At 37.5% G+C, this 26000-nt stretch overlaps 1 protein-coding gene and 1 long non-coding RNA gene across 2 annotated transcripts; both read left to right on the forward strand.

Annotated features, from left to right (window-relative positions):
- On the forward strand, positions 1 to 7014 carry LOC109987319 (solute carrier family 22 member 4). Its single transcript, XM_020638356.3, has 10 exons — positions 1 to 592; positions 1982 to 2085; positions 2179 to 2333; positions 2520 to 2691; positions 3056 to 3182; positions 3685 to 3785; positions 3910 to 4124; positions 5311 to 5493; positions 5802 to 5937; positions 6405 to 7014. Exons 1-10 carry the CDS (start codon positions 185 to 187, stop codon positions 6478 to 6480), a joined length of 1677 nt encoding a protein of 558 aa, XP_020494012.1. The 5' UTR covers positions 1 to 184; the 3' UTR covers positions 6481 to 7014.
- Positions 7015 to 8499: 1485 nt separating this feature from the next.
- LOC109987294 (uncharacterized) lies at positions 8500 to 25718 on the forward strand. The gene is made up of 2 exons (XR_002278106.3): positions 8500 to 8788; positions 25001 to 25718. It is a non-coding gene; the product is annotated as an uncharacterized lncRNA (long non-coding RNA).
- Positions 25719 to 26000: the final 282 nt, after the last annotated feature.

A 26000-nucleotide genomic window follows, 5' to 3' on the forward strand; every position in this document is an offset into this window, starting at 1 on the left:
ATAGTGGACTATTCCATGTAACTGTGTAACTTTCAACATCAAGTGAAACTGGGATATATAACTCCGCTTACTCTCTCACATGGGTCAAATTCGAATCACAGTGCAGTAGGCCAAATTCTCTCCTGTGCCTTGTGGATGTCTTTTTCGATCCTTACTTTTTTTTATCAAGGGTTTTGACAAGATAATGGGCAGCTTAAAGACAAGGGACTATGACAGTATCACATCATTCCTTGGATCTTGGGGACCCTTTCAACGAAGGATTTTTTTAGCACTGGCCATCAGCATCCTACCAAATGGATTTGTTGGTACCTACATAATATTTGCAGGTGATACCCCTCCTCATGAGTGCTTTATCCCTGAGAACAACAGCATCAATGGCATGTGGAGAAATGTGACTATCCCTTTGGAGACTGTCAATGGCATTGAAAAGCGAAGCTCCTGCTCAAGGCTTAACTTGGATATTGTCAGTAACTACTCTCAAAAAGGAATCATCCCAAATGTGGATGTAAATGTGAGTAACATTCCTTTAGAAAGTTGTCTAGATGGTTGGACTTACAGCAAAGAAATCTACCAGTCAACCATTGTCACAGAGGTAAGTCATCAATTAACTTCTCTGTCAGTTTTAGTTATAAATAAGAAATTGTAAAATACAATTAAATTGAACTTAAAGCAGTCCATGTAATTCTAATTCATTGTTTTCATCTCTGTAATAGGATAAGATGGTCAATCGTGTCATTTGCAGCACTAAGATCTAACAGGACAAGCACAGAGAGAAGTTCCCTGTCCGGGGCTAGACAGACAGTCTCAATGCTTTATATGGTGGACTCTAAATCCTGACTGAAAATCCTCAAATAAACTGTTGTCATTGAGACAGTCACATAACTGATTTGCTAACACTTTCTCCAGGATCTTTTGGAGAAAATGAAGGTTAGATATTAATAAGGTTAGCTAGGGTTCTTGAAGCAAGAGTAGGCTTTTAAGAAGAGGTTTAAATTCAGCTACTACAGCGACTGTGGTACATAACATGCCAGTAAAGACATATTGATCATATCTAATATAGAGCAACCAGCTTGGTTGGAATTGGTTCTAAAAGACAGGCTGACGGTGTAGATAAAAGAAGTCCAGAAATTGGCCAGGTAGCTGGAGAAGTGCCAGTCCACTTCCTGAGCACTGCTGAGGTGCCCTTGAGCAAGGCGCTGGACCCCCCAAAAAACTGCTGGAGCGCTTTCTGTGGGCAGCCCCCTCACTCTGAGACCTCTACTATAATGCATGTCCATGGGGTCCTGTTTGTGCACGTGTGTATTTCGGCCTATGTGTGTAATCATATTCGTTAAACAGAGTGTCATACCGAATTTCCCTTTGCGGGATTAATAAAGAACAAATTATTATTATGATTATTTATTGAAAGGTCAATTGGAGAAAAACAGTTGAGGTTAATATCAGGTTTTAGAGACAATTGTGAAGCACCGCATTTTTTAAATTTACGAGATGTAGATTCTACAACAAAAAAAAAAGCCATTTGACTACAAATGCTAATCGCTATTTATGCTAAGTTAGCTACTATTATAGCAAAACCTATGTGACTATTTCAGCTACCAACACTGATGCTATTACTACTTCTAGGGGTGACAGTACAATTTAGGAGATTACTTATTAATGCTGTTTCTGGCATAATAATAATGGCCTCTGTGTTCATTGGTGCCACAACACTAAGCTATAGATTACATATTTTGATGAATGTTTCTTATATTTTGTGATTCCTTCATTTATGTTAATTGTTGTTAAGTGCTTTATGTCTGAAACCCAGTAAATTGTGCTGCTGCCTGTCTTGGCCAGGATGCTCTTTTAAAAGAGATTTTTAATCTCAATGAGACTTTTCCTGGTTAAATAAGATTATGACGCTGCTGCTTCAAATAAAATATGTTCCATATTGCTACTGTTGTATAATACTGATAACTAAATAATATGTCTCCATTTGCAGTGGGACTTGGTGTGTGACAATAGCTACAAAACTCCATTGGCTACCTCTATCCATTATGTTGGTGTACTAGTGGGAGCATTTTTATCAGGCCTGATGTCTGACAGGTTGGTACTGCTAACAGCAATGTTGGAAACATTTACCAGTCCAATTTGGTTCTGAGGGATAAACACAAATCATGCACTGTATTTCTTACACAGGTTTGGAAGGAGACCCACACTTTTTCTCATGATGGCTATACAGACTGTTTCAATTACAGCACAAATATTCTCACCAAGCTGGGAGATCTTTACATTTATTTTCTTCTTCGTCGGTGGGGGAGGATACTCCAACTATATCATTGCATTTGTGCTGGGTATGTTTTCTAGTGAGGATCTCAAGCATTCAATATTGATTTGATACCCCTTGATATAGTTGTATATGTCATAATGGCCTGTTTGAGTTGATAAGGTAAAACACGAAGAAGCAGAAGTTTGAATACAAAAATTGTGCTTGACAGTCTCAAGTTTTATTAATCTTCTTTAATTTGTTACTCATCCAGGTACAGAAATTCTATGCCCAAAAACCAGAGTGGTCTTCTGCTCTCTTGGGGTTTTTATGAGCTCTGCTTTGGGGTACATGTTAAGCCCAGCTGCAGCTTACTTCCTTCGTGATTGGCGATTGCTGCTGATTCTCATGGCTGCCTCTGGCCTGTTGTACCTCCCTCTTTGGTGGTAAGAATATTCAAATCATGTATTTTACCTATTGAATCTAACACGATTGTGACCATTTTAATGATGTTTCTTGGTGGGAGTTTCATAAACTCATGGTTTAAGGGAAGCAATCCACCTCCAATACTCACTTAAACCCCCACATGGTGGCTATACTTTTAAACCAGGATACTTCTGGAGAGCAGAGTTTTATGAAATAGGACAGTGCACAAGTTAATATCTAACTACATACTGTTTTCCGGTCCCTTAAAGGGAATTGCTGGTGTGTATAGGCCCTTTAAGTACAGTCAACTGGTTAGGTTTTGTGCATTTATTCCCGTTTCTCTGAGAGTCATTATTGTCATTGTTTTCTGTTTTTAATGTCCAGGATAGTCCCAGAGTCTCCTCGCTGGCTGTTTTATCAGGGAAGAGTGAAGGAGGCTGAGGCAATAATCAGGGACGCTGCCAAGACAAATAACGTAGAGGCTCCACAGACCATCTTTACAGCAGCTGAGGTATCAGCTGTTTTATGATTGTTATAAAGTTTTACCACATGTGCCGCTCAGCTCAGAGTGCACGTGCCAAGGCCAGAAGGTTCTTTGAAATAAAGCAGTAAAAGCTAGTTTTAACAAACATAGGAAAGAAACTGTGTGTCTTCTGTACTTGGACAAGAGGAAACCAAGAAACACTATGCATCCCCCATGGAAGGCTAGAAGAGCAGCTTTATTACACTTTGAAACCAATAGTTTATTACCTCCAGTTTTCAAAAGCTCCCAATCCCAGAAACAAAACTTAGCGTAACAGGCCCTGAAATCCTTACCAAACATGAGACAAGCGCAAAAAAGTAAAACTCATTAATCAAAGTAATTTAATTTAAAACTAATTAGAAACTTCTAGAACCATCCATCCATCATTCATAGGGGTTTGTGGGGGGTTTCAGCAGCTCAGCAGTCAAATGTGCAGATTAGAATTTGACTTTTCAGGCTACATTGTTTCAACAATTCTTGTTTTTTGCAGATCGAAGACGTACTGGCTATGAAAAACAAGAAATACAACTTCTCAAATATCCTAAGCAACTGCAATATGTTTTCTCTTACACTACTGTGCTCACTTCTGTGGTAGGTCTGCAGTTTCCTCACACCTCAATCCATCAATCCATCACATTTACTAAAATCTCTGTTTTATGTAATTTTTAGTGATTCCTATCCTGTTTGTAATGTCTTGTTCTGATTGTCTCTCCAGGGTCATCATCACCATCAGTTATTTCGCTTTAGCCCTCAATACTTCAAACCTGCACGGCAGCCCTTATTTAAACTGCTTCTTCTCTGCTTTGACAGAGGTGCCAGCTTATCTTCTTGCTCTTCTATTGCTCAAGTTTTGCCCCAGGCGCTTCTGTCAGTCTTCTACACTGTTGCTTGGAGGCGTGATGATCCTCTGTGTTAACCTCATCCCCATAGGTAAGTCTCTTTTTTGTGATATTTTTAGCAGTTAGTGATCAACAAAGTTTGACGTCATGATGCATTCATTTTGTCACTAAAAATGTGAGTCTACTTGCATAATAGTATATATTTAATTTGATAGGTTTATCAACCTTAAATTGTCCTTGCTGCTCCTTAGGTGTTGCTATTTTCATGCTACTGTTCTATGTGTATGGATCTATTACTGTGGCAAAACTATTTGAATATGCGTACACAGATCCACAAATGTGTAAAAAGATCCACAAATGTGTATAAAGATCCACAAATGTGTAAATTAATCTGCAAATATGTAGATCAATTTCGAAATATTTACTTATTTATTAATGGCAGTAAACTTTTTCAGCTGTAATTCCTGAAAATACACACAAATGATCGCTTACAACTGAGGCGGGCCTCTCCATTGGCTGTCATTTTACACGTGACTTTTGCAACACTCCTGCCATGCAAGATCCACAAATGCGTACACATATCTTCAAATGTGTGTCTGACGATCTGCAAACACATTAGTGGGGTTTGTCACGTGTAAAATGACAGCCAATGGCTACATATTTGCAGATTAGTACATGCATTTGTGGATCTATTTACACATTTGTGGATCTGTGTACGAATATTCAAATAGTTTTGCCACAATAATAGCTCCATGTATGTGCCTTTGAATTGCCCCCAGGGGACAAATAAAGTATTTTTTTTATTGAATTGAATAACAGGATAGAGCCCTATGAGTCCAAAACTGAGCTTTGAGCTAAATGCTAAATCTGTGTCCAAAATGCTGCAGAATGTATCTACAAGCTGTTGATGATACTGAAGAAATATACTACTGATCACTATAGTTAATGATGTGATTATTATGAATTTTTGCTCCAAATGTTATTTTGATCCATCCAGTAGATGGTGAAATTTTTAAAAAGTCCAGTTTTCACCCTCAATATGACACAAGATTAAATGCCTACTCTCAAAATAATTTAATATTTTAGTCTTTTCTTTTTTCACGAGATATTTTAGTGGGTTCACTGACCCATTGAGTTTCCCTTACCAAAGTGCTAAACCAGAAATATAGGTTAATTAAAACCGGTGAGATGGTAGAGTTAATATGTGGGAAGTTTGAAATGCCTTTTGTGAACTTTGGGGTTATTTGCCTTTATGCCATTTTTGATGGTCTCTTTAGGTCTACCTGCTGTATCCGTGTTTCTTGAGATGTTGGGGAAATTTGGCATAACAGCTGCATTTTGCATCGTATATGCTGTCACCTCAGAGTACTTCCCCACTTTTATCAGAAATACAGCAATGGGATGTTGTTCAATGTCAGCTCGCATTGGAACAATCATCTCCCCCTTCATCATTTATCTGGGTAAGGATTTATTGTTTTTAGATTGTCAGAACTTTGCCAGTGCAATGGACTTTTTCAGCTGAAATGTGGTAGTTGTAGGAGTTTTCATAATCACTGCAACAATATATGTGTTCAATTGTCAAAGAAATCAGTAAACGAATGAATGAATGCGCAAATATTTTCACAGAGAATACTTTTTCATTCAAATGAAATGATTAACAGAGAAAAAAATATCCTGATTATTTGATACAATGAGTGTCCTAATGTTTCAACAGTTTGGTTTGTTTGTATAAATCTAAGAAGTGACTTACTTTGACTTTCTTTTGCAGGTCAATACAACAAGTCACTCCCGTACATATTGATGGGAAGCTTTGCAGTTATCGGTGCTTTCTTATGCCTCCTTCTTCCAGAGACATTTAACAAGCCTTTACCAGAGACCTTATCCCAGATGCAGCAGATATACAGGTGAGTTCACACACTATGCTGTATGTTTAAAGGCAACAATGTTTCTATAACTGCACAGATTATGTTTTAATTTACTACAAAGTCAAGAAAGCTAGGGATCAAACTTTTTATCTTCCAAGTTGAAGTCGGCCATCTCTTTAGCTCCTGCGCTACAGCCAACACAAAAATGTTATGTCAGTGCAGATATAAATTGAAATGATAGACAAAGTTTGGTTTAATTTTTAAAAAGGACAGATACAAAAACTACAGCTGCTCACTTTGTAATTTTAGTCATGTTTATGTAATGTTGCATCTCTTGAAGGTCCTTAGGGACCAGTCTTAGAGAAGTGCAACAATTATTAATTTATAATGGTCTACTTTTGTTACCCCTGTTCTTATTGTTATCAGGAAAAACCTTTAGTTAATCTCTGATCTTTGATGCTGCTGCTGTTACAGTGTCACTAAATATCCTCTTAATATTCAAACAGGAGATGTGGAAAGAAGAAAGAAGCTGAAAAGGGAGAGCACATCGCTGATTTTCAGACTAAAGTAACCAAGTTGTAGTTTATCCCCTAGTTGCCACTACAGTGGAGAGTAAATACAAAGGTTGTTTTCTGCCAAACTAATATCAAAATTGCTGCAGGAGGTCAGAAATGCTATGCAGCTCAGGAAAATCTCCCAAACCCTACCACAGGAGAAAACCCTTGCAATGAAAAAAATGTAACATCATATAATAACTAAAGAGCAAAATAATGTTAAAATGCCAAGTATTGATTTCATATTTGAAGAAAATTATGATGAATCATCCATTCAATTAAGACATCATGCATTGAAGGATATATTTCATTTGGAATTGATACAACCATAATTGAGACTTTGTTTTGTTTTTTTTAATTCCTTGATCTGGAGTGAAATTTTTCTGTTTATCAATTGACTTATTTAATGTGTAAGACAGGAAAAACCTCTAAACTTAAATTTAAGAACTCAAATTCATGCTCTCCACTTGAATGAACATGTTACCAACTGAAAATGTTCAGTTGAAATAAACAATTTGGATAAGTTTGTGTACTAAAGGGAATAAAAACCAAAAAAAAGCTGCTTGATAAAGTTGTGGTTATTTATGCTTGAAAGCTTGAAGCTTACTTTGAAAAGTTTTTATTGTAGTTTTTCATGGTATAAAACTGTTTTAATGCTGCACAAAGTTTAAGTCACGTGGAAAATTACCAAAGCTTTAATGTTTTTTCTATTTTTATAATTTGGACTGAAGGACTTAATTTATGAGTTGAAAAGGGCTTTCACACTTGCAGAATTCTCCCGAAAAAATCCTGATATTTCCAGGAGGAGCTGTATATGTGAACGCAAACATCAGAATTTTTCCCTCGGACTTCACTCTGAGTTTCTCCTGCCGGACCCCTTGTATTTTTTTTTCGCAGCAAATCCGAATGAGCTGATGTAAGAACGCAGCAGGATATTCTCCCCGGAGAATTCACCTTGAGCCAATAGGAGGAGGAATGACGTTTCTATACTGTGATAGCTGCACGGTGCATACAGTGTATACACTCGACCACTACGATCTCCGTGAACATAATTAAACGGCTGCAGTACGTTTTCTGTTCGCCAGCATGTTGTTCTCCGCTCTTTTCTTGATATTGTCATTTCGTTGGAGTACATAACATTGATATAAAGACAAACATTCTTATTATATCAGATCAGATCAGAATAATCTCCGGAGCAGTCTTCCTGAAATTGTCTAGACATTTTCAAGAGTGCATATGTGAAAACAGCTAAAGCATGTGAATTTTTGCATGAAAATAATGGATAAAGAAAAAAAAAGGATATAATGAAATCCATCTGAAAATACCTTACCTTACACAGGTCACTAAACCACTGACAATAATGTAGAGGTTGTCCACCTGCTGCTATAGTCCAGAGGTGCTGCTTTTCAACAGGCAAGGCAGGCAACTGCTTAGGGCCTTTGGCCAGTAGGGGGCCCAACCAAGGACTGACAAACTTAAAACCACATGTAACAGTGGCTCAGGAGGAGGAGGGGCAGTTTGCTTTAGTCCCGCTGAGTAAAAGTATAGGTTATAGATGTAACTACTAATAAGTTATATATAGTATAGAGCTGGGCTATTCAGTTAAAGGGACAACACCTCATAATTTGACAACTCCTGGATAATAGAAATAGTTTGAACTGTCCTTAGTGAACAAACAAGCTTATGATCCAGGAGCTACAAACAGAGCCAGCAGAGGTTATCATTGCAATAAGGGTTACCCCCCTTTAAAGAGACCGGTTTGGGCAAAAAATGATTTGGCTAAGAAATGCTTTCACGTTTATCTTTGCATTCTAATGAAATTAAAAATAAATGTTTAGAGTGAAAATAATTAGAAAAAGTAATTTAGAGGCTCATGGAAATGTAACCTTGTAATTTTCCTGTGTGTTTCGCCAACACGCTGCTTATAGGCCTAAAAGCTTATTCGACGTATGTCACTATCTCGCAGAGAAATTTCACTTTCACTTCTAGTCAACCAAGAAGCTTTAAAGACCAAGAAACTCTGTGGATTTCCATTATGTGTAAGTCATATCATTCCAGTCGACTTGGTGTTCAAACTGTTTAGTGAAGAGCTGTTGTTGATCTGATCCCCGACCTGCTCACTCTCAGCTGCACTTAAAGGGAAATTCTGCTGCAGCTGACGCTGTTGATTTCTCCTTAACGGTTGACTGAAGTAAAAGTGAAAGTAAGAACAATGCATCTACACTGAAAACCGTTTGGTTATTTGTTCAGTTTCTCTAAAGAAAAGGCTACTACATCAGTGGATGGATTTCTTTGTTCAGACATAACCTCCATGGAGGATGGCTACGTTATTTAAGGTAAGATTTCACTTCAACGGGCTAATTAAATCAACTAGAATCTTAAATATGAATAGTCCTACATCATGAAGACAAGATTAGTATGGTGTAAAACAATTTCATGTAGCAATAGAAATTAGGTTTCGACGCTGCATTTGTCCATACTCGAACAGTAAGCTTTTATTTCTCTACAAAACGTGTGTCCGTGCTGCAAAAAAAACTGCAAGATCATCCACCATCCATTGTTTTCTGTTCAATCTTTTAAGTACCGTTTGCTCCTCAATCCTCTCAAATTCTTCGTTATTCCCATACAGTAGGCATATTTTGAAACATTCAGACTGGTTTGCACGGTTTTGTTTTGATAGCGCAGATTCAGATTGTTACTGAACAGCAGTTTCATATTTAATTCAAATTATCCTCACGCTTGGATTCTGCATTATTGGAAAGAATTGTTCGCTGTTGACTTGACTAGACACACAGTTATTACATACCATTTGACAGGTGTAGGCTAGGTTATTAAACATGGGTTATTCACTTTAAAAAAAAGAAAGAATAAAAGGTTTTTTAAGTCCTTATACCGGTTTTTAATGTTGACATTGTTTCAAATGGCGGCACCCCGACATGTCCACATAGACAGTGAGAGCACAGTTGTTGAATATGTTACTGACGCAGTTCTAAGAGGTGCCGCTAGATGTCGCCAAAGGCTGACGTCCTTTAAGGCCTACTGGTCAATGCTTTCATAAACTATAGCCAAAATATGAATTTGAAAAAAAGCCAAACGAAAAACTATGGTCTAATATGCATCCACCAGAGAAGTGAGATAGGCCTACAACTTTCTAAAGAACAGTTTCACTTCTGACACTCACTGTTTTACTTGAGTGATGACTTTAGTTAGTTAGGCCTACTTTATTTAGGCTACTGGAGTGATGTTGAGTGAGTGACTTTTCACATTGTTGTTTTTTTTTTGTTTGCAATAACTGGACTGTAACCAAGAAACTAGCGAAAGCACAATGTATTTTATTTGACAGCTATAGTCAACATGCTATTTTTGTATTTAGAAATCAAACTAACAAATATAGCCTATAAGGCTGGCCATGAAGCTCATCAAGACGTTCATACAAGGTCTAAATGCACTACTTGCACCACTAATACAATAAAATAAAAATCTGAAATAGTAATAGTTAAAAACCGCGTTCATATAGGCTACCTAAAACAATATCTGAGTAATAGGTGGTTGATAAAAAATCCTTTAAAAAGTATTAAAAGCAGTGTTACTGCCATACATTCTCAGATATCTTTCAATCAAAGTACGTATAATGGAAACATAGCCACTGTGATTTTTTAAAATTTTTAATACTCTGTTTTGCGATGTTTATAAAAAAAAAAACGGTATGTAATAACTCTTGTCGAGGTAGAGCCAGTAGATACGTTGAATGTTTGCCAGTGCATCATATTTTTTGTGCTTATCATGTTTAAAATAAAACCACACGCAGCTCATTAATAAACGTAACTGTGATACAGGGGGGACAGAATCTATCTAATCACACTGTTTTTTGACAAAAGCACTAAACTGCATATTTTACCCCCCTTTTCCGTTGATAAGCTAATGTGAGCTCTGAGTCAACAGCAAAATATTTAATATCAAAACCAATCGCCAGATGTCACCAATGGTCTATGATTTAAACAATGTTTCATGAACAACCACTAGATGGCAGTAAAGCCTTAAATATAGCCAACATGAACTTGTTTAGTGTACATAGCACTTACTCTCAGTGGTGTGTGAAAGGGGAAGTGTTTATGTGGAGTCAGTCTTCATGACTCACTTGGTACTCTCCTTGTCTACTCACATAGAAACTTAACCTGGCTGCTGACCTGATTCAATTGTTTTGGTTAATTTGCATGTGCATGTGATTAGAAACCACCCTGCAAACCTGTTCAGGAAAACAGAAAAAAACAGAAAATGAGGGAAAAAAAAAATGACTCCTCTAAATTGGCCAATAGGCCACTTGATCTACTTAAATTCCTCTCAGGCAGGTGGGGCTTTCATACAACAGCCAAACAGGAAATGCTTTGCCGCCAAACAAGAGTTTATCTAAAATAGCCAAATGTAGAGGGACTTCCGCATACCATTGTCTTAACACAAACAGGCCTCAAAAGATGAGTGATAGATACTTAGGTGGTATAAAAGTTTTCGATCTCGTCGGCATGTGTGTGTTTGTGTCACGGTGTACGAATGCCTGAGCCTCAGATATGTCTTTGTCTTGTTTCATTGGAATCTGTTTTGATGTTCTTGCCCTATTATGAGTTATCAGTGACTGAACCAGACAAAGAATTACAGCCAGGCAAACAGATAACAGACTGGCACAGATTCACATACACAAAAGACATAAGACTCACACTGTCTTTACTTTTGAAGTCATCGCCAGCAAGTGTTGTATTGTAGCTCAGTTTAAAGGAGATGAAGAAATATCTTCTATTGACATTGAAGAGTAGTCGTTTGTTTAAGTAGTATTCAAAAAGACCATTCCATTTAAACTGTTTTAACACAGAAAATAAGCATTAATAATAATTGTTGAATTTCTGATACTTTTCTTTTTTAGTGACGTATTTGCAGTTCATGTTTTGTCTGCAGTTGTCACATAACAAGCTTTTAGGATGTGGTGAGCACCTAAACTCAGACTTACCCAGGTATAGACCTTTGTTCAACATCTACAGTAAGTAGGTTCTAAAAGTCACTGAGAGCAGTCTCTGATTGCTTCTTGATAAATAAAATGTCTGCATAAGTTACAAACCTGAAACTGTTCTTTTTCCCTTTGAAGAAGTAAGACGAACCAGTGTTTGGTCTTTTTTGCAGGCTTAGCCAGCATGATAGAGACTATTATTAGATCAAATGTAACAGTGTTTATTTCCAGACAATAAAAAAGAAAGTGTGTTTCATATGTGTTTACATTTGTGGGAGGTATTCCCTTAAAGCTGATTGTCATATGTCCTTTTAATGTCATTTTTAATATAGTATACTACTAGCCAAGCAAATAACATTTCAACTTGTCTAAAATGTACTTTTCCTGCCACCAAACTTTCTAACTGTGGAGATGCAGTAAATGCACTAATCTGGCACACTAAGGAGAATAATAAAAACAGTGAATCATTTGTAATTATAATTAAATCTTTGTTTGACAAACAGGAAGGAAATTGCCATCTGTCTCAAAAACAAAAACTGAATTTCATCAAGTAAAAATGGGCTCAAATCAAAATAAACCAACAGTCAAAGTGGCTCTAATGCTGGCATAACACTCCAGTACAGCTCAGTCAGTATGCAGTGTCTGCAGGGAGAGCTGAATAAGGCCACACACCAGATTTGGCTTTCCGTACAGCAGGCGGGTTTCTGAGAAATGCCTCTGTGTCTCCTCTGAGTAACTCCACCTACTGGTGAAACAGTGGAGCTGCACCTTAGTGCCTTTCTTGCAAGTCACGTGATTGAGAAGAACTTGCAGAGAGGTAGTTAGGGTCTGGATTCACCAGTATCCTGCATTGTGGCAGTTTTATTTCTCTTATCTGAAGATTGCAGAGTTAAGGACTATTTAAGGAAATGGATAACACAAGTTAGTGTCTCTGCTTTGTAAATGAACACTGTGCATGAACCCACTCACTCACATGTGGGAGGTTTTCAGCATGGGCCTGTGGTATCACCATGTGTGGGACTAACAGGTGCATTACCACCATATTAACATGTAGTCACCCTATGTTTTCTGCAAAAGTTTTGCAAAAAAAAAAAATTAAAAGTATGTTCACTATATGGCACAGAAAAGGGTTTGCTGTCAGCTTAAGATGGGATTGTTTGGCTTTTGTTTAACTTGAAGCAAATCTTGTTAATTCAAAACAAAAATGGGTTTGAATGACAACTCTTACACTGTTGACTAAGGATTGTGGAAGCTGTTGATTTGTCAGCCAGCATTGCTTGAAAGGTGGTCAATTTAGTACCGTTTTAGTAGTATTATTTGAGTATGATTTGTGTACCCACAGATAGGGATGGCAAACAATAGCAATAAAGCAGAAAGATACGTAATTAAAGGCGGACATATTTTAGCAAGACAGTCAACAATTAGTGGTGTTGACATTAACAGCCAATATAAAACCATCTACGTAGCACAAACATGATTGCATGCGTAACAGTGAAAAAATGGAGGTGTGTGTTTTAACAGGTTTTGCAGGCTACATGTTTAGCTTCACCCTTTGTTTTCTATCCGTTGTCTGCTGCCGTTGTTGCTGTTGCTGTTGCTGCTGTTTCTTTGAAACACCAACCACTCTCACCTGTAGCCACACCCACAGGAGATGGCACAGAAGCTCAAGGCATTTCTGTTTAAATGCATTTCAGGTAAATGGGGGATTAAGTCTGGTATACAGGCGCCTGTTTATCTCTGGAACATAGTTTAATGTTTGAAAACAAAGGATTTCTGCATATTGAAAGTGTCAGAGCAGCATTGTGTTTCCTGCTAATGTCACCTCTGCCCGTGCTTACATGTATGCAGTCCTGATGATGTTAAAATGAAATGTAAAGTCACAAAAACACAGATACGTACACCTCAAACACCAGCAACAATTAAGAAGTGGAGGTCTTCACTGGGAGGTTGTAGAGGCAGAATAAGTGTGCATGTCCTGTCTCATAACACAAAATGGCTGTTGACTCACAGAAACACACACACACACACACACGCGCACACACACACACACACACACACACACACACACACACACACACACACACGCCAAATAGTTGGGAATGGCTGTAGTTTAGAGGAAGTAATTTACATGGCTGACAGCTGGGCCAGGGTTCTGCTAACATAAGATAACATACCATAACAAAATGTATTCCTTCCCATACTAAGACAGCTACAGTATATCGTGTGTATTTATGGAGGTCAGGTGAAGGATTGTGTTGTGTAATAGAAGTACACAAGTGGGGGAGATAGAATAGAAAATAGTTAGTCCACCCAGAATTTCCAAACTGCATTTGTGAATCGCTTTAATCATGTCACTTGTTTGTTCTGCAGATCCTGGCCTCTATAAACTCTTCACAGATTCATTAACATTTCGCCTGATCTCATCTGCAGGGAAGTTTCTGTGAATCATAAAGACAAGTGAGGTAGTTTGATTTATACAGATTCTCTGGAAGACAGAGCTCAACATGCATTCCTAACATTCTCCAGTGATGTCTTTGGAGAGAAAATGTCTGTCCCTGTGTTGCATGTCATGGATGATATGATTTTTTTCCTGAGGGGAGGCCCAAATTGGTAACATCGGAACAGACCGATAGAAAGGAGAAATATATACATATACACACATAAATACATATAAGACAAAAAGATATATAAAGGGATCAACTTACATAAAAGGAAAAAGAAAAGAAAAGAAAAAGAGGGTCTGGGGGTAAAACCATAAGGGAAGCTGTGGCCATGGGAGGGTTTGTTCATTGAGTAATATAAAGACTACTCAAAACCGAGGGAAGGTGGGTTGAGCTTGGGAGTGAGATAGTCCCCAGGGCCTTCTATATGCCGTAGGTAGCTATCCCATTTCAGTGAATATTTGTCTATTCTACGTAGAAGACTGAAGGATATCTTTTCAAAAGCTACAATTGTGCTGAGCAGAAGGTACCATTCCCCTAACGAGGGGGCATGAGCTGATTTCCATTGTTGCACCAGTAGCCTCCTGCCCAGCATCAGTGCAGTTTGAACCCAGCCTGCCTTGGGGGAAGGACGGCACTGTAAGAGGGAGGGATCCCCCAAAATAAATAGTTGTGAGCGGAAAGGAATCTGGAATGATTTTCTCAACACTCTCATGTGTATGAGACCAGTAATCTAGCACCTTTTTGTGTTTTTTAGCTGTCAGTCGCTGTTAGACCATTAACTGCACACTTCAATCTGGACTAATCACTGTACATTACATCACCAAAAGTTTTCACATGGTTGCTAGAGGACTACCAACATAGGAGCTTACAAAACCCCTTTGTTACTTGTCTTCATTAGACCCTTTATATTTCCAACATATTTAGAACTATGATTGGCCCCTTTTAATGCAAACACAGATAAAACAGACATGGTCTGTAGGGGAGATTTTTCATGAAGTAATCATCAAAATCAAACAACTCAACAATAAAAAAGCAGCCATTGGGGGCCGAGGGGAATCACATTGAACACAGAATAAAGTTTTGTTGTCGTTTTTCAAAAATAAGCTCCAAGTGAACAAAAAGTGATGCCGTCCTCATACATGTTCTATCAGTCCTGTGTTGTGTTTTTTTTAGTTTAAATTTTTTTTTTAAATCAGCTTACCGATGTCTGCCCAGCTCTACTCAATCCTCCCCAGATATACACAACACCCAGTGCCAAACTACCCAGAACTTTCCACACACAAAAAGCAGAAATAAATACTGTAATATTCTAATGATAACACTAATGTTGTCAAATGTAATCAATTTAACCTAAACAGAATAACACATGAACATGAAATACTTCATGGAAAATAATTAAATCTTAGGAAACAGTCCAACTAGCTCCAACACAGGCCTCAAACTGTTTATGTTTGATTCCAATCACGTAAACAATACAAATGAGGGTTGTTCTCCTATCTTAGCAGGAAATCACTATTAAGCTTAAATTATCCTCCTCTAACTCTAATTTTTTTGCCTGAACTTCATCAAATTTGAACAATATGGTCGCCACTTTGTAGAAGTATCACATTTTTAAATGTGGTTTGTAGGCTATATTTTTTACACTCAGCCAGAATCATGATTTATGAACCTGAGACCCCCCCCCCCCCCCTCCCCCATTTTGTTTGAGATAGAAGTGTGGCTGCTCGAGATAAAGATTTCACAGTCGTAAGGAAGTAAGAAATGCAATGCTTCATGTATGAGCCTTAACACATTTCACTCATCATGAAACACACTCAGATTTTCACATGAAGCCAGAAAACACCAAAATGGCAGTTTAATGTTTTGAAATGACAGGGTGCTCTTAGGTGAGGGAAAAAAGTAATTTATAAAAAATGAGATAGTTTATGTTAGTCTTCAGATCATCCATAGCCTGGAGTTGTATTCTAAGACCATCAGTCTGTTCAAATAGTAACACCTTTATTAGTACCTGACTATAATTAACCTGTTGCATTGGTTGACCCAGCTTGTATTATAATAATAATAATAATAATAATAATAACTTTATTTATATAGCACCTTTTAAAAACACAGGTTTACAAAGTGCTTTGACAAACAGCAAGAACAAAGCAAACTAAACACAGAAAAACATTAACAACAGTAAGAATATAACAGATGCAAAATACCAAAAATAATTAAAAACAATTCAACAGAAAAGAACCCAAAGTGCACGATACCCAACCAGACATATATAACCCAACCATCATAAGAACCATCATAAGAACCCAGGAACACAAGAACCCAACAACATGAGCTGAGACCAAGAGGACCAAAGATTTAAAAAGATGTAAGAAACTAAGAGATAAAAGCAAATAAAAAGCAATGAGAAGGTAAGCGCAGTAAAGGAAATAAAAACAAGTGGTTAAAGGATCAAAAAACCCAAAACTATAATATTAATAAAAATAAAAATTAACTATAAATACGAAACATAAATAGACAAAGTAAGTAAGATAAGAAATTACCAAGTTAAAACACAAGAGGAGATTAAGATATGAGCATAAATACGAGATAAGACCATAAATAAAAGACAGTAAGAAGTAGAAGAAGATAAAAATAGTAAAACCAGTAAGAGAAGACATTAAGAAGACGACATCACATAAAAGCAAGTCTGTAAAAGTATGTTTTAAGAAGGGATTTAAAAGAATTGAGGGAGTCTGCGAGTCTTATCTCCTCAGGGAGGTCGTTCCAAAGTCGAGGGGCCCTGACTGAAAATTACCACTTATGTGGTGACATGGGCATCATGCCATCTCCCGCCAGTGTAGAAACTCCAACTCCCTCATGTGAGTGGGTGTGGGTTTGTGTGTGGGTGTGTAGCAGAGAGTGGCCTCTGGGCTTTCCAGTAAATCAGCTGACTTCAGCAAACTGTCAGACTTCTTTTTTCTAGGGTCCTTTTCTCTGTATGAGTCCACACACACACACACACACACACACACACACATAAACATACATGCACCAGTGGATTTTGGAAAACAGAAAAATCACATGCTAAAAAAAACAAAAACAAAAAATAGCAATATGCAACCTTGTGTAACAGGGAGAGCAACCAGACATATGGCTTTGGTCTTTCCAGAAAGTCAGCTGACCTCTTACTCCTCCCCTCGCTCTCTCTCTCCTGTTTTATAATTACACCCACTGTTAAACTACACACACACACACACACACACACACACACACACACACACACACACACACACACACACACACAAGCACACTTCATTTGTTTTTTGGCAAACAGGCAGCTCCTGTTTACAGATGTATCAAAATCAAACAGGATGTGTGTATATTCAAACATGACAGTTTAGATTTTTAAGGTATCTGTCAATCTGTGTGTGTTTCTAACAACATTATATTCTGATCAACATTAATAGCAAACAGCAATACTACACAAAACTGTAGAAAAAAAAAGGACTCAGGTCATTTTATCTAGACCTGCACCTATTATTATTTGCTGCTGCGATATTGTATGTGTTCTTTATTCACATTAAGCTTAGTTATAGATATACAGCAAGACAAGAACATAGTATGTGAATGTAGTGAAGGTTACATGAAACTATGGGGATTGCAAAACAAACTTCAGTGCATATGGCTCAATGTTGAAGGCAGGCAGTTTTTAGTCTACTTTAGATTGTTTCCTCTGTCACATTTATGCATAAACTAATATGCCATTCCTGCACAAAATAAGTCACTGTTATCATCGCGTTTAGAAACGGCACATTAACAGAAACTAGGTAACATGCAAAATATTTTATAATATTATTATTATAATATATAATTATTTCTTCTTCTGTTTTTTTCCTTTTTTCTTTTTGTGTCTTTAATTTAATGATTGTAAATCTGGTTTCTGGTTTGCGTCCACTAGCTCTCTTTTCAGTTTGTAACTACTAAAAGGGCTCTGACGTTTCCAATAAACCAGCAGACTATTATTACCTGTACTTCTTTCTCTCTCTCCTACACACACACACACACACACACACACACACACACACACACACACACACACACACACACACACACACACCACACACCCTCCCTTTTTCTATGGGACACACACCCACATGCATCTCAGTCAATCAGTGTCAATCAAATTCTATTTTTCACTTTTTCTCAGTTTAACATTAAAGCCCTCACATGCAGCCAAATACCAGAGTGAGGTCGGACACTGTTACCGTACACTTCCTTGGCTTTGGCACACTTTGGAGAGGTGTGCTTCGGCACGGTACACTTCATGCATGAGCACAAGCCCGCGGGTACACAACGCTGACAGCCTTCATTATGGAGAAATCCAGAGTTTCATGGCTGTATCTGACTATAATGACACGCGCGGACTCGCACATGTACTCGTGCGCAGACTTTTTAAAATGTATTTATTGCTGTGTCTGATTTAAAATGGCTTAAAATAAGATGTAAAGTCAGTAACGTAGCTGTCATGCTCTGTGTTTTTCTCTGATGTGCACACGTACAGTATTTGTCCATTTTGTAAGAATGAAATTATATAGGTGAGGGGGGTTGAGATAATAGCATGTTTGTCTGAGATTGTCCTTCCTATTGGCAGACTACTGCATTCTGCTTCCTGTCATTGTTTTCAACTGACTCAGGATAACATTGAGTTGAAAACTTTTGTCCAACTTTTGCCTGTTCTTCTCCAGCATGAATGTACTGCTGAGGCCTGCAAATGTAGACCCTTTTACACACAAACTCTGGAAACATTCAAGACAACCAGGGTCTGACATTTTCTGTTCTATCCCTCACACATGTCCCTCCCAGACATCAGATCGTCTCTGTCAAATACGTTGTCATTACTTGACTCTGTTTGGTTTAGGTGTGGTGGGGGGTTTGGTAGAGCGTGCAGGAGGGGTCTTAAGTAATGGTGACTGTTTCTCATTTAATTTCAGCTGCGATTAATGTAGCAGCGAAACAATGCTACATGAGCAGATTTGTACTTTTGTGTTATCACATGCAACATAACCAGGTCATTTCCGTACATTTTCAGGAGTGCATAGTATCTGTGAAAGAATCCCAAAAAACTGTAGTTCCTTTAGATTCAGCTCAGTTATTGTCAGCGGTGTGATCCATAAGAAAGCCTGCTACTAAGTTCTCACAGTGCTCACATAAGCCCACTGCCAAGGCCAAAAGATGTGGATCTCCTAAGGCTGATAGTGGTCAAGTTCCATTCTTATCAGGAAAATATGGACACTTTGAGGAAGTAAGCACCCCTAGCATATGTAACAAACAAGGTGTGTAAAGGTTCACAGGAGTCAAAGTTTGGTACGCATTCAGTTCAACAGAAAAAAAGCAACAAAAAGTCCTGGATGCATATTTCTAGGTTTATATGATTTATTTTGAAACGACAGTAATGAAAGTTACAGTTTGTTCCAACTACTTTTCTTCCGAACTACATGTGATTGTAGGTACAGCCTGTAGTGTAATAAACATTAAATAAAAAAGAAAAGAAGAAAAAGAATTGTGTAAAATAAAGAGCAGCATAGAAAGAAAGAAATATTTATATGAAATAAAAAGCAACACCAAACTGATTTGTCTAATATACGACAAAATGAAATAAGTGCCTTTGGAAGCGATGTTTATTCTTTCAGATTTTTTATTTCAATTTTCAGTGGATCCCATTTAGTTCCTAGTGTCCATACAAAGAAAAAAAGACTTAAACAAGATCATTCAAATTCACAGATCTGCACTCAGGTTGGAGTGATTGAAGTCACCTGCCAGGATGAAGATGCCCTCTGCGTGTTTGTTTTGTTGTCCAATGAAGTCATCATGCAGTTTGCAACTCTATGCTTAGCCTATAGTCCAGATCCTGGCTCACCTTCCTCTCTTCTGTCTCCTCTCGCACCGCCTACTGTGTTTCCTTTCAGCTCATATCTTCATTTAAGCTTTTCACTTGACAGAGCAAGTTATCTCCACCGTGAATGAGCGGAATCCTTCAGGAGTATTTTCGGCCCAAATGTTTTTAAGAATTCAAAGTTTAGTTCAGCGGTAGGTCTTTTTTTTTTTGGTAAAAAAGCTGCTTGTAGTCGGAGAGCTCTGGGCCAAAGCAACTCCATTGGTCGCCATCACATGCCGCCATCTTTTTAAAGAACTAGTATAACTAGTATAGAATAGAACTATTATTTCTAGTCTATTTAAAAAGAAAGCAATGGCAAATGTTAATGCAATGTTGGAAAGGACAAGAGCGGATTTAGAACGTGGTCATGCCTTCCAATTTAATAAGCTAGATAAAGTTAAAGCCCTAAAAATGGCAGTATTTTCCTACCTACCCCAAACCCCCAAATGTGTGTGTGTGTGTGTGTGTGTGTGTGTGTGTGTGTGTGTGTGTGTGTGTGTGTGTGTGTGTGTGTGTGTGTGTAGTTGTTTAGGTCATGTAGCTGTCTTAGTATGGGAAGGAATACATTTTGTTATGGTATGTTATCTTAGTAAGCAGAACCCTGGCCCAGCTGTCAGCCATGTAAATTACTTCCTCTAAACTACAGCCATTCCCAACTATTTGGCGTGTGTGTGTGTGTGTGTGTGTGTGTGTGTGTGTGTGTGTGTGTGTGTGTGTGTGTGTGTGTGTGTGTGTGTGTGTCAAAGATATATTTTATCAAACATCCACACATCATAAAAGTCAAATCTTAAACATGGACATTCAACGGCTAACCTTGAACTCTCATTTTGCAGAACTCCAGCTATGGGTTGGTTATGGTTTTATGATTATAAGCAATAAATGACTAATGAGTCAAAATGAAACTAATACGTTACTGCAAGCTGCAGAGCATTTGTTCCATTTGTTCCAGTACAGTTTTATTTACTAGCTGACACCTAGTAAACCTCTACGGACAAAAATTTTACAAACCTTGTATATACTTCAATTGTTGATTCAACCTGCAAGATATAATGAGACCATAGCATATATGCCTATATTATTGTAAATCATTAGCAATTACAGTACTTTGCATTTTAAGGTCAACCATAACCTAACTTTTGTGAAGCAATAACACTCTGCATGTGACCTTATAATTCTATTCAGACCTGAAAATCCATCACCATGGTTCATTGTCTGGCATGTTATGTTTACTCTGCTTAGATCGTCATCTTAACTGTTCACGTCAAGCACTAATTAATGTAATTAAAGTAATTAAAACTGGTATTTTGTGGCACAGACGTCATTGTAGTATGCCCAATGAGAATGAGAAGAATGTTTTTCATTAGTGATCATGTACTTGTATTGTTACCTTTGACTTAATGAGAGCAGTAACAGCAGAACGGGTAAGACAGATACAAATCTGCTACGTTGATCAAAGAGTTTTACAACCATAATAAGGGGAATATATAAATTATATCTGCTGGCCCTGTAGCTCAAAGCCTTTCACAAAATATGACACTCATAAAACTACTCACTACTTACTGTATATTCACATTTACTGTGAAATGTTGGTGTGTTTTGACGTTTTTGGGACACGGTGACATACTTTTTAAGTTAGTTATGTCCTGCATTCAAAACTACAAAAATACAAAAACATGAACAACACACTTAAGTATTTTCCGGAGAGTATACTACAAGTATCAAAAGAAAATATGATTAATGATTCATTATTACATTATTATTATTACACATCCTTTGTAAGCCATAGCTGGTAGAAAAGGAGACGATCTAAACATATTTTAGTTGTTTAGGTCATTTATATTGCACCATACTTCACACACCAATTATCCGTTTGGTGTCAGGAATCTTGGGTTAAATGTTTGTCGTGCAGCAGAAGTATAAAGCAGTATAAAAAAAGAAAATATCAAGTAGAGGACAAGTAACTATAAAGTGTTTTACACTAATAAGTCACATTGCAGATTTAAAAGTCTAACCTACAAATATCCGGAGAATGCAGTTCATGCTGCTGTCTCAACAAGCATGAACCTCTTATTGTCTAAAGTATTAGTTAGACAAAATCTTTCTAGTGTCTTTATGCGGCAAGGAGTTGGCACAAATGAGCAATGTTTAATTGCTTTAGGAGGCGTTTCATTCGAAACTAAAACCCCTCTTTTTACAGTTCTTGATCACAAAGCACACTTCTGGGCAGTTTTGTTGTATTGCTTCTATGAACTTGATATAATTGCACTAATTAAACCTCTGAAAAAGTTTGTTTTTAAGTTTTGACACAACTTAGATATGCCACACTCAAAAAGCACACAGTGGATCTGTAGTTACTTTCCCCTTAATAAGACTTATGATGCTAACAGAAAAACAATGCATCATCTATTGTATTCACCATCAACAAAACTTAGCTCCTTGATAAGTTTGTAGAAACCAATTTGGAGTCATAAGGAGCCTGAACGAGCCGTACCATATTTAATTTCATTTCATATTTGGTTTATTTGCTCATTTCAGTGTTTGGCTCCCAAAAAATATAACACACAATATGAAATATTCTCTCATGATAACATTGTCCATAAGCAAACAGGATCAGGAAGAAGAAAACTTATAATACCTGCCCCTTTCTTAATAACAAAATGTACTATTGAAACAGAATAAGATTGAATACTTAAATCATTTTCACTTTACTCTGGTAAAATGAATGACAAATATCTAAAATGTTCTTTTCCAATGCAGTGTGTGTACATCTCTGATACCACTAGATCATATAAAGGAAATCAACATCTTCTTTGGGTTTAATCTGGGTTTTTGTCCTAAGGTAGTAGCCTAAAACACTTAAATAAGGACACTTGAGTCAATATTGCAAGCTGATTCAACACACTTAAGTTCCCCGGCTGCAGTGTACACCTGCATGCTAACCATTCAAGACTTTGACACCAGAGTCTGGTATAATATAGTCCAGACTGTGATGTAGTATACATTAAAGAGTGAAGAAATGCAGCTACCATTGATTAAACCAACATAGATTTAAATATTCAAAAAAGCTGTTTTGCATGTTGTGTGGACTCGAAAATAGAAACACACACAAAACAATGTCTTTCCTAACATTGTGAAACAGTCAATTCTGTACCATGTCGTTAGTTTGATGTCAAATTACTGATGCATTTAATAGTGGAACTGAAGCAGCACCTTACATTGACATTGGTCAGGGTGACTAGATTGAAAACTTAGGGAAATACCAGCCCTAATTGACTTTTTTCTCTGCTGGCGTTTGTGGTGTGAACATCGGTGTGAATGTTCAGAGGAAGTTACTTCGCATTTTCATCTCTGTCGTTACACAACTACATAAAAAAAGTAAGGAAATGTTTTACACTCGCCAGATGGAAAGCACCGGAGAAATATCTTTCTTAGCTCCCCCTTCATGTATACACACACACGCACGCACGCACGCACGCACGCACGCACACACACACACACACACACTCACTCACTCACTCACTTACTTACTCACTCACTTACTCACTCACTTCCTCGTTCTTATTTGTGTCTTGTTTGCTTTTAAGGGGTTTTCACTGCCATCTCATCTCTGTAATGGGGTACGACCAACAGTTGAGCATTGTGGGTAAGGAATCTACCACACCCATCCCGGACTAAACTGATAATCAGTTACATATTTTAGATGCTAATGTTAGAAGGTAAATCCTATTTTCCTAATAGATTGATTTATTAGGGGAGTTAGAAAAAAAACATGCCATCCCAATCCGTAGTTCCTACTAATGTGAAAATGTTCAGCAGCAGGAATAGTACTGAAGGATATTTTGAAGCCGTAAAGTGTGAAATGCACACACACATTTATACAAACAACTTTTGAATTCTAATAAAGACCCAAGACATGTTGACAATAATTACTGGAATACGCACAAAGGGCAGCCACGGGGCGCTGGTGGCACAATGGTTATTACGCACGCCCCATTTATGGAGGCTATGGTCCTCCAAGCGGGCGGCCCCAGGTTCAAATCCCACTTGTGGCTGCTTAACCGCATGTCATTCCCCACTCTCTCTCCCTGATTTCCAGCTCTATCCACCGTCCTCTCTCTCCATTAAAGGCACAAAAAGCCCAAAAATAAATCTTTAAAAAAAAAAACAAAGGGCAGCCATACCACCATACATTTCTAACCAACTAAATAATTTTCTTAATTCTGTTTTCAGGGAAGAAACAATACTTTTTGTGTTGCTGTTTGTAAGAATTATTCATGTGTTTTATGAAGTGCAAATATTAATGAAGAAATGGAATATATGTTGTAACGTCAGACATGTAATTTGGGAAGGTAGATTTTTACAAACTTGTCTCAATGCAATCAGTCAATTTACATTTTTTATCAAAGTGCTTTCTGTTATATTATTGACAAAGACCTGACAATAATCCACCATGAGCACAGCACTTGGCAACATTGAGCAAAGTAACAGCGCCAACAAAATACTGCTTTTAAGAGACAGAAAACTCGAGCAGAACCAGACTCATGTTGAAAAGCCATCTGCCCCGACTGTCGGGCTTGGAAAGTGGGTTAAAAGGAGATGCAGAAAGAAACAGATGGATAGAGACAAACAGAACAACTATAGAAACAATTATGAATGAAACAGATTTACAGCTACAATGACTGTAACAATGGTAAAAGTGTGTGTATAAGGCAAGCATATTTCAGCAACCGTGGGGTTTTTGCAACAGAAGCAAAAACAATACACACAGTTGCCAAAAAGAGAGTAAAAGTTACAGTGCAGAGTTCAAATTAAAAAAGTTATTTAAAAATATTTTATTAATAAGAGGCAGCTGTAAAAAAAAAAGGTGATTCTTCAGCGTTGATTAAAAAGAGCTGTGAGCTTCAGCAGACCTGCAGTTTTCTGAGAGTCTGTTTCAGATATATGGAGCCTTACCAGTGGTGTAGGGCAGGATATACGCAGGTATATGGTGTATACCCACTTATTTTTCAGTCTCCATAGAGTATACCCACTTCTAAATCTCCTATGATTCCCACCATTGATTGATTGACCATATTCAGTATCTTGTTGCAATCTAGGATGGTGAAGGGATGACACCTACTCTGTCATTCACTTAAAGTTGTTAAAAAGGAAGAAATGCGCTTTATCATAAACTGTTTTTTCTCTTTTCTGATAGGTTAACAACCTGCAGGATTTCAAAGGTATGTTTGAAGCACGAGAAAGAGGAAGAAGGCAGGATGGCCGTCTGTCAGGAGACAGGGACAGTCTATGGGAATTGTGCAAATTTACATCGAGGATGTGGAAACTGATATCACAATTTACACAGTTTTAAATCTGCTTTTAATGTATTACATGTAATTTAATAAATGTCTACATGTTATCAACCGCAGGACCTGAGCCCATACATTGTCAATAAATTCATACTTTTCATTTACTATTTTCATTCTGACGTATTTTAACCTGATCTTTGACCTGAAACTTTTACAGGACATGATTTTGTGATAGGATAAAAACATAAATGAGACCGTAATGATAAGTAAGGCATCGTAAACAGAACAAAAGAAATTATTCAGCTAGAGTTACGTGCAATGTTTAACACACAGCTGCACGGTATCAGCCTGACCACAGTTTGATGAGTAAATGATTCACTTTTTATGTAGCCTGTTGGCGTGATTCTCAGTCAGAGTATAATGAAATAATGTCTTCAAACATGAAGGTGAGAAATCAAACCTCCGTATGAAGCCATAGTGTTTTTTATTTAAAAAAAATTTTGCTTGTCTAAAAAATGTTGGTTGGATCATAGTCCCATCAATAACTGGCTTTTTCTCTTCATATTAAGTGTAATGTATGCCACAATTGCTACAATAAAACTGTACAAATATGGATTTGTAAAACTGATTGTTATTTTTTTTTTCTTGCACCTCATATTTGTTGTCATTTTGAGTATTCTCCCTTACAGTGTATTTTCAAACCCCTTTAATACTCTATAAAAGGGTGCAGAGGGCCTAGCCGTTGGGTCGCGCCCCATGTAAAGAAGCTGTAGTCCTCCAGTCGGGCGGGCCAGGTTGAAGTCCGGCTTGTAACTCCTTGTTCCATGTTTCATCCTCAATCCACTGTCCCGTTCAATAAGGCAAAAAGCTGCTTGATTATGAAGACATTTCTACCCTCCACAAACA

Source organism: Labrus bergylta, chromosome 14, assembly GCF_963930695.1.
Source record: "Labrus bergylta chromosome 14, fLabBer1.1, whole genome shotgun sequence".
NCBI lineage: Eukaryota > Metazoa > Chordata > Actinopteri > Labriformes > Labridae > Labrus > Labrus bergylta.

What these genes read in the sequence shown, in the direction of transcription:
- LOC109987319 (XM_020638356.3), top strand. Translation starts at nt 185, where the DNA reads ATGGGCAGCTTAAAGACAAGGGACTATGACAGTATCACATCATTCCTT. An exon ending in AGTCAACCATTGTCACAGAG is followed by an intron (nt 593 to 1,981) that starts GTAAGTCATCAA and finishes CTCCATTTGCAG; the next exon opens with TGGGACTTGGTGTGTGACAA. An exon ending in CCCCTTCATCATTTATCTGG is followed by an intron (nt 5,494 to 5,801) that starts GTAAGGATTTAT and finishes TTTCTTTTGCAG; the next exon opens with GTCAATACAACAAGTCACTC.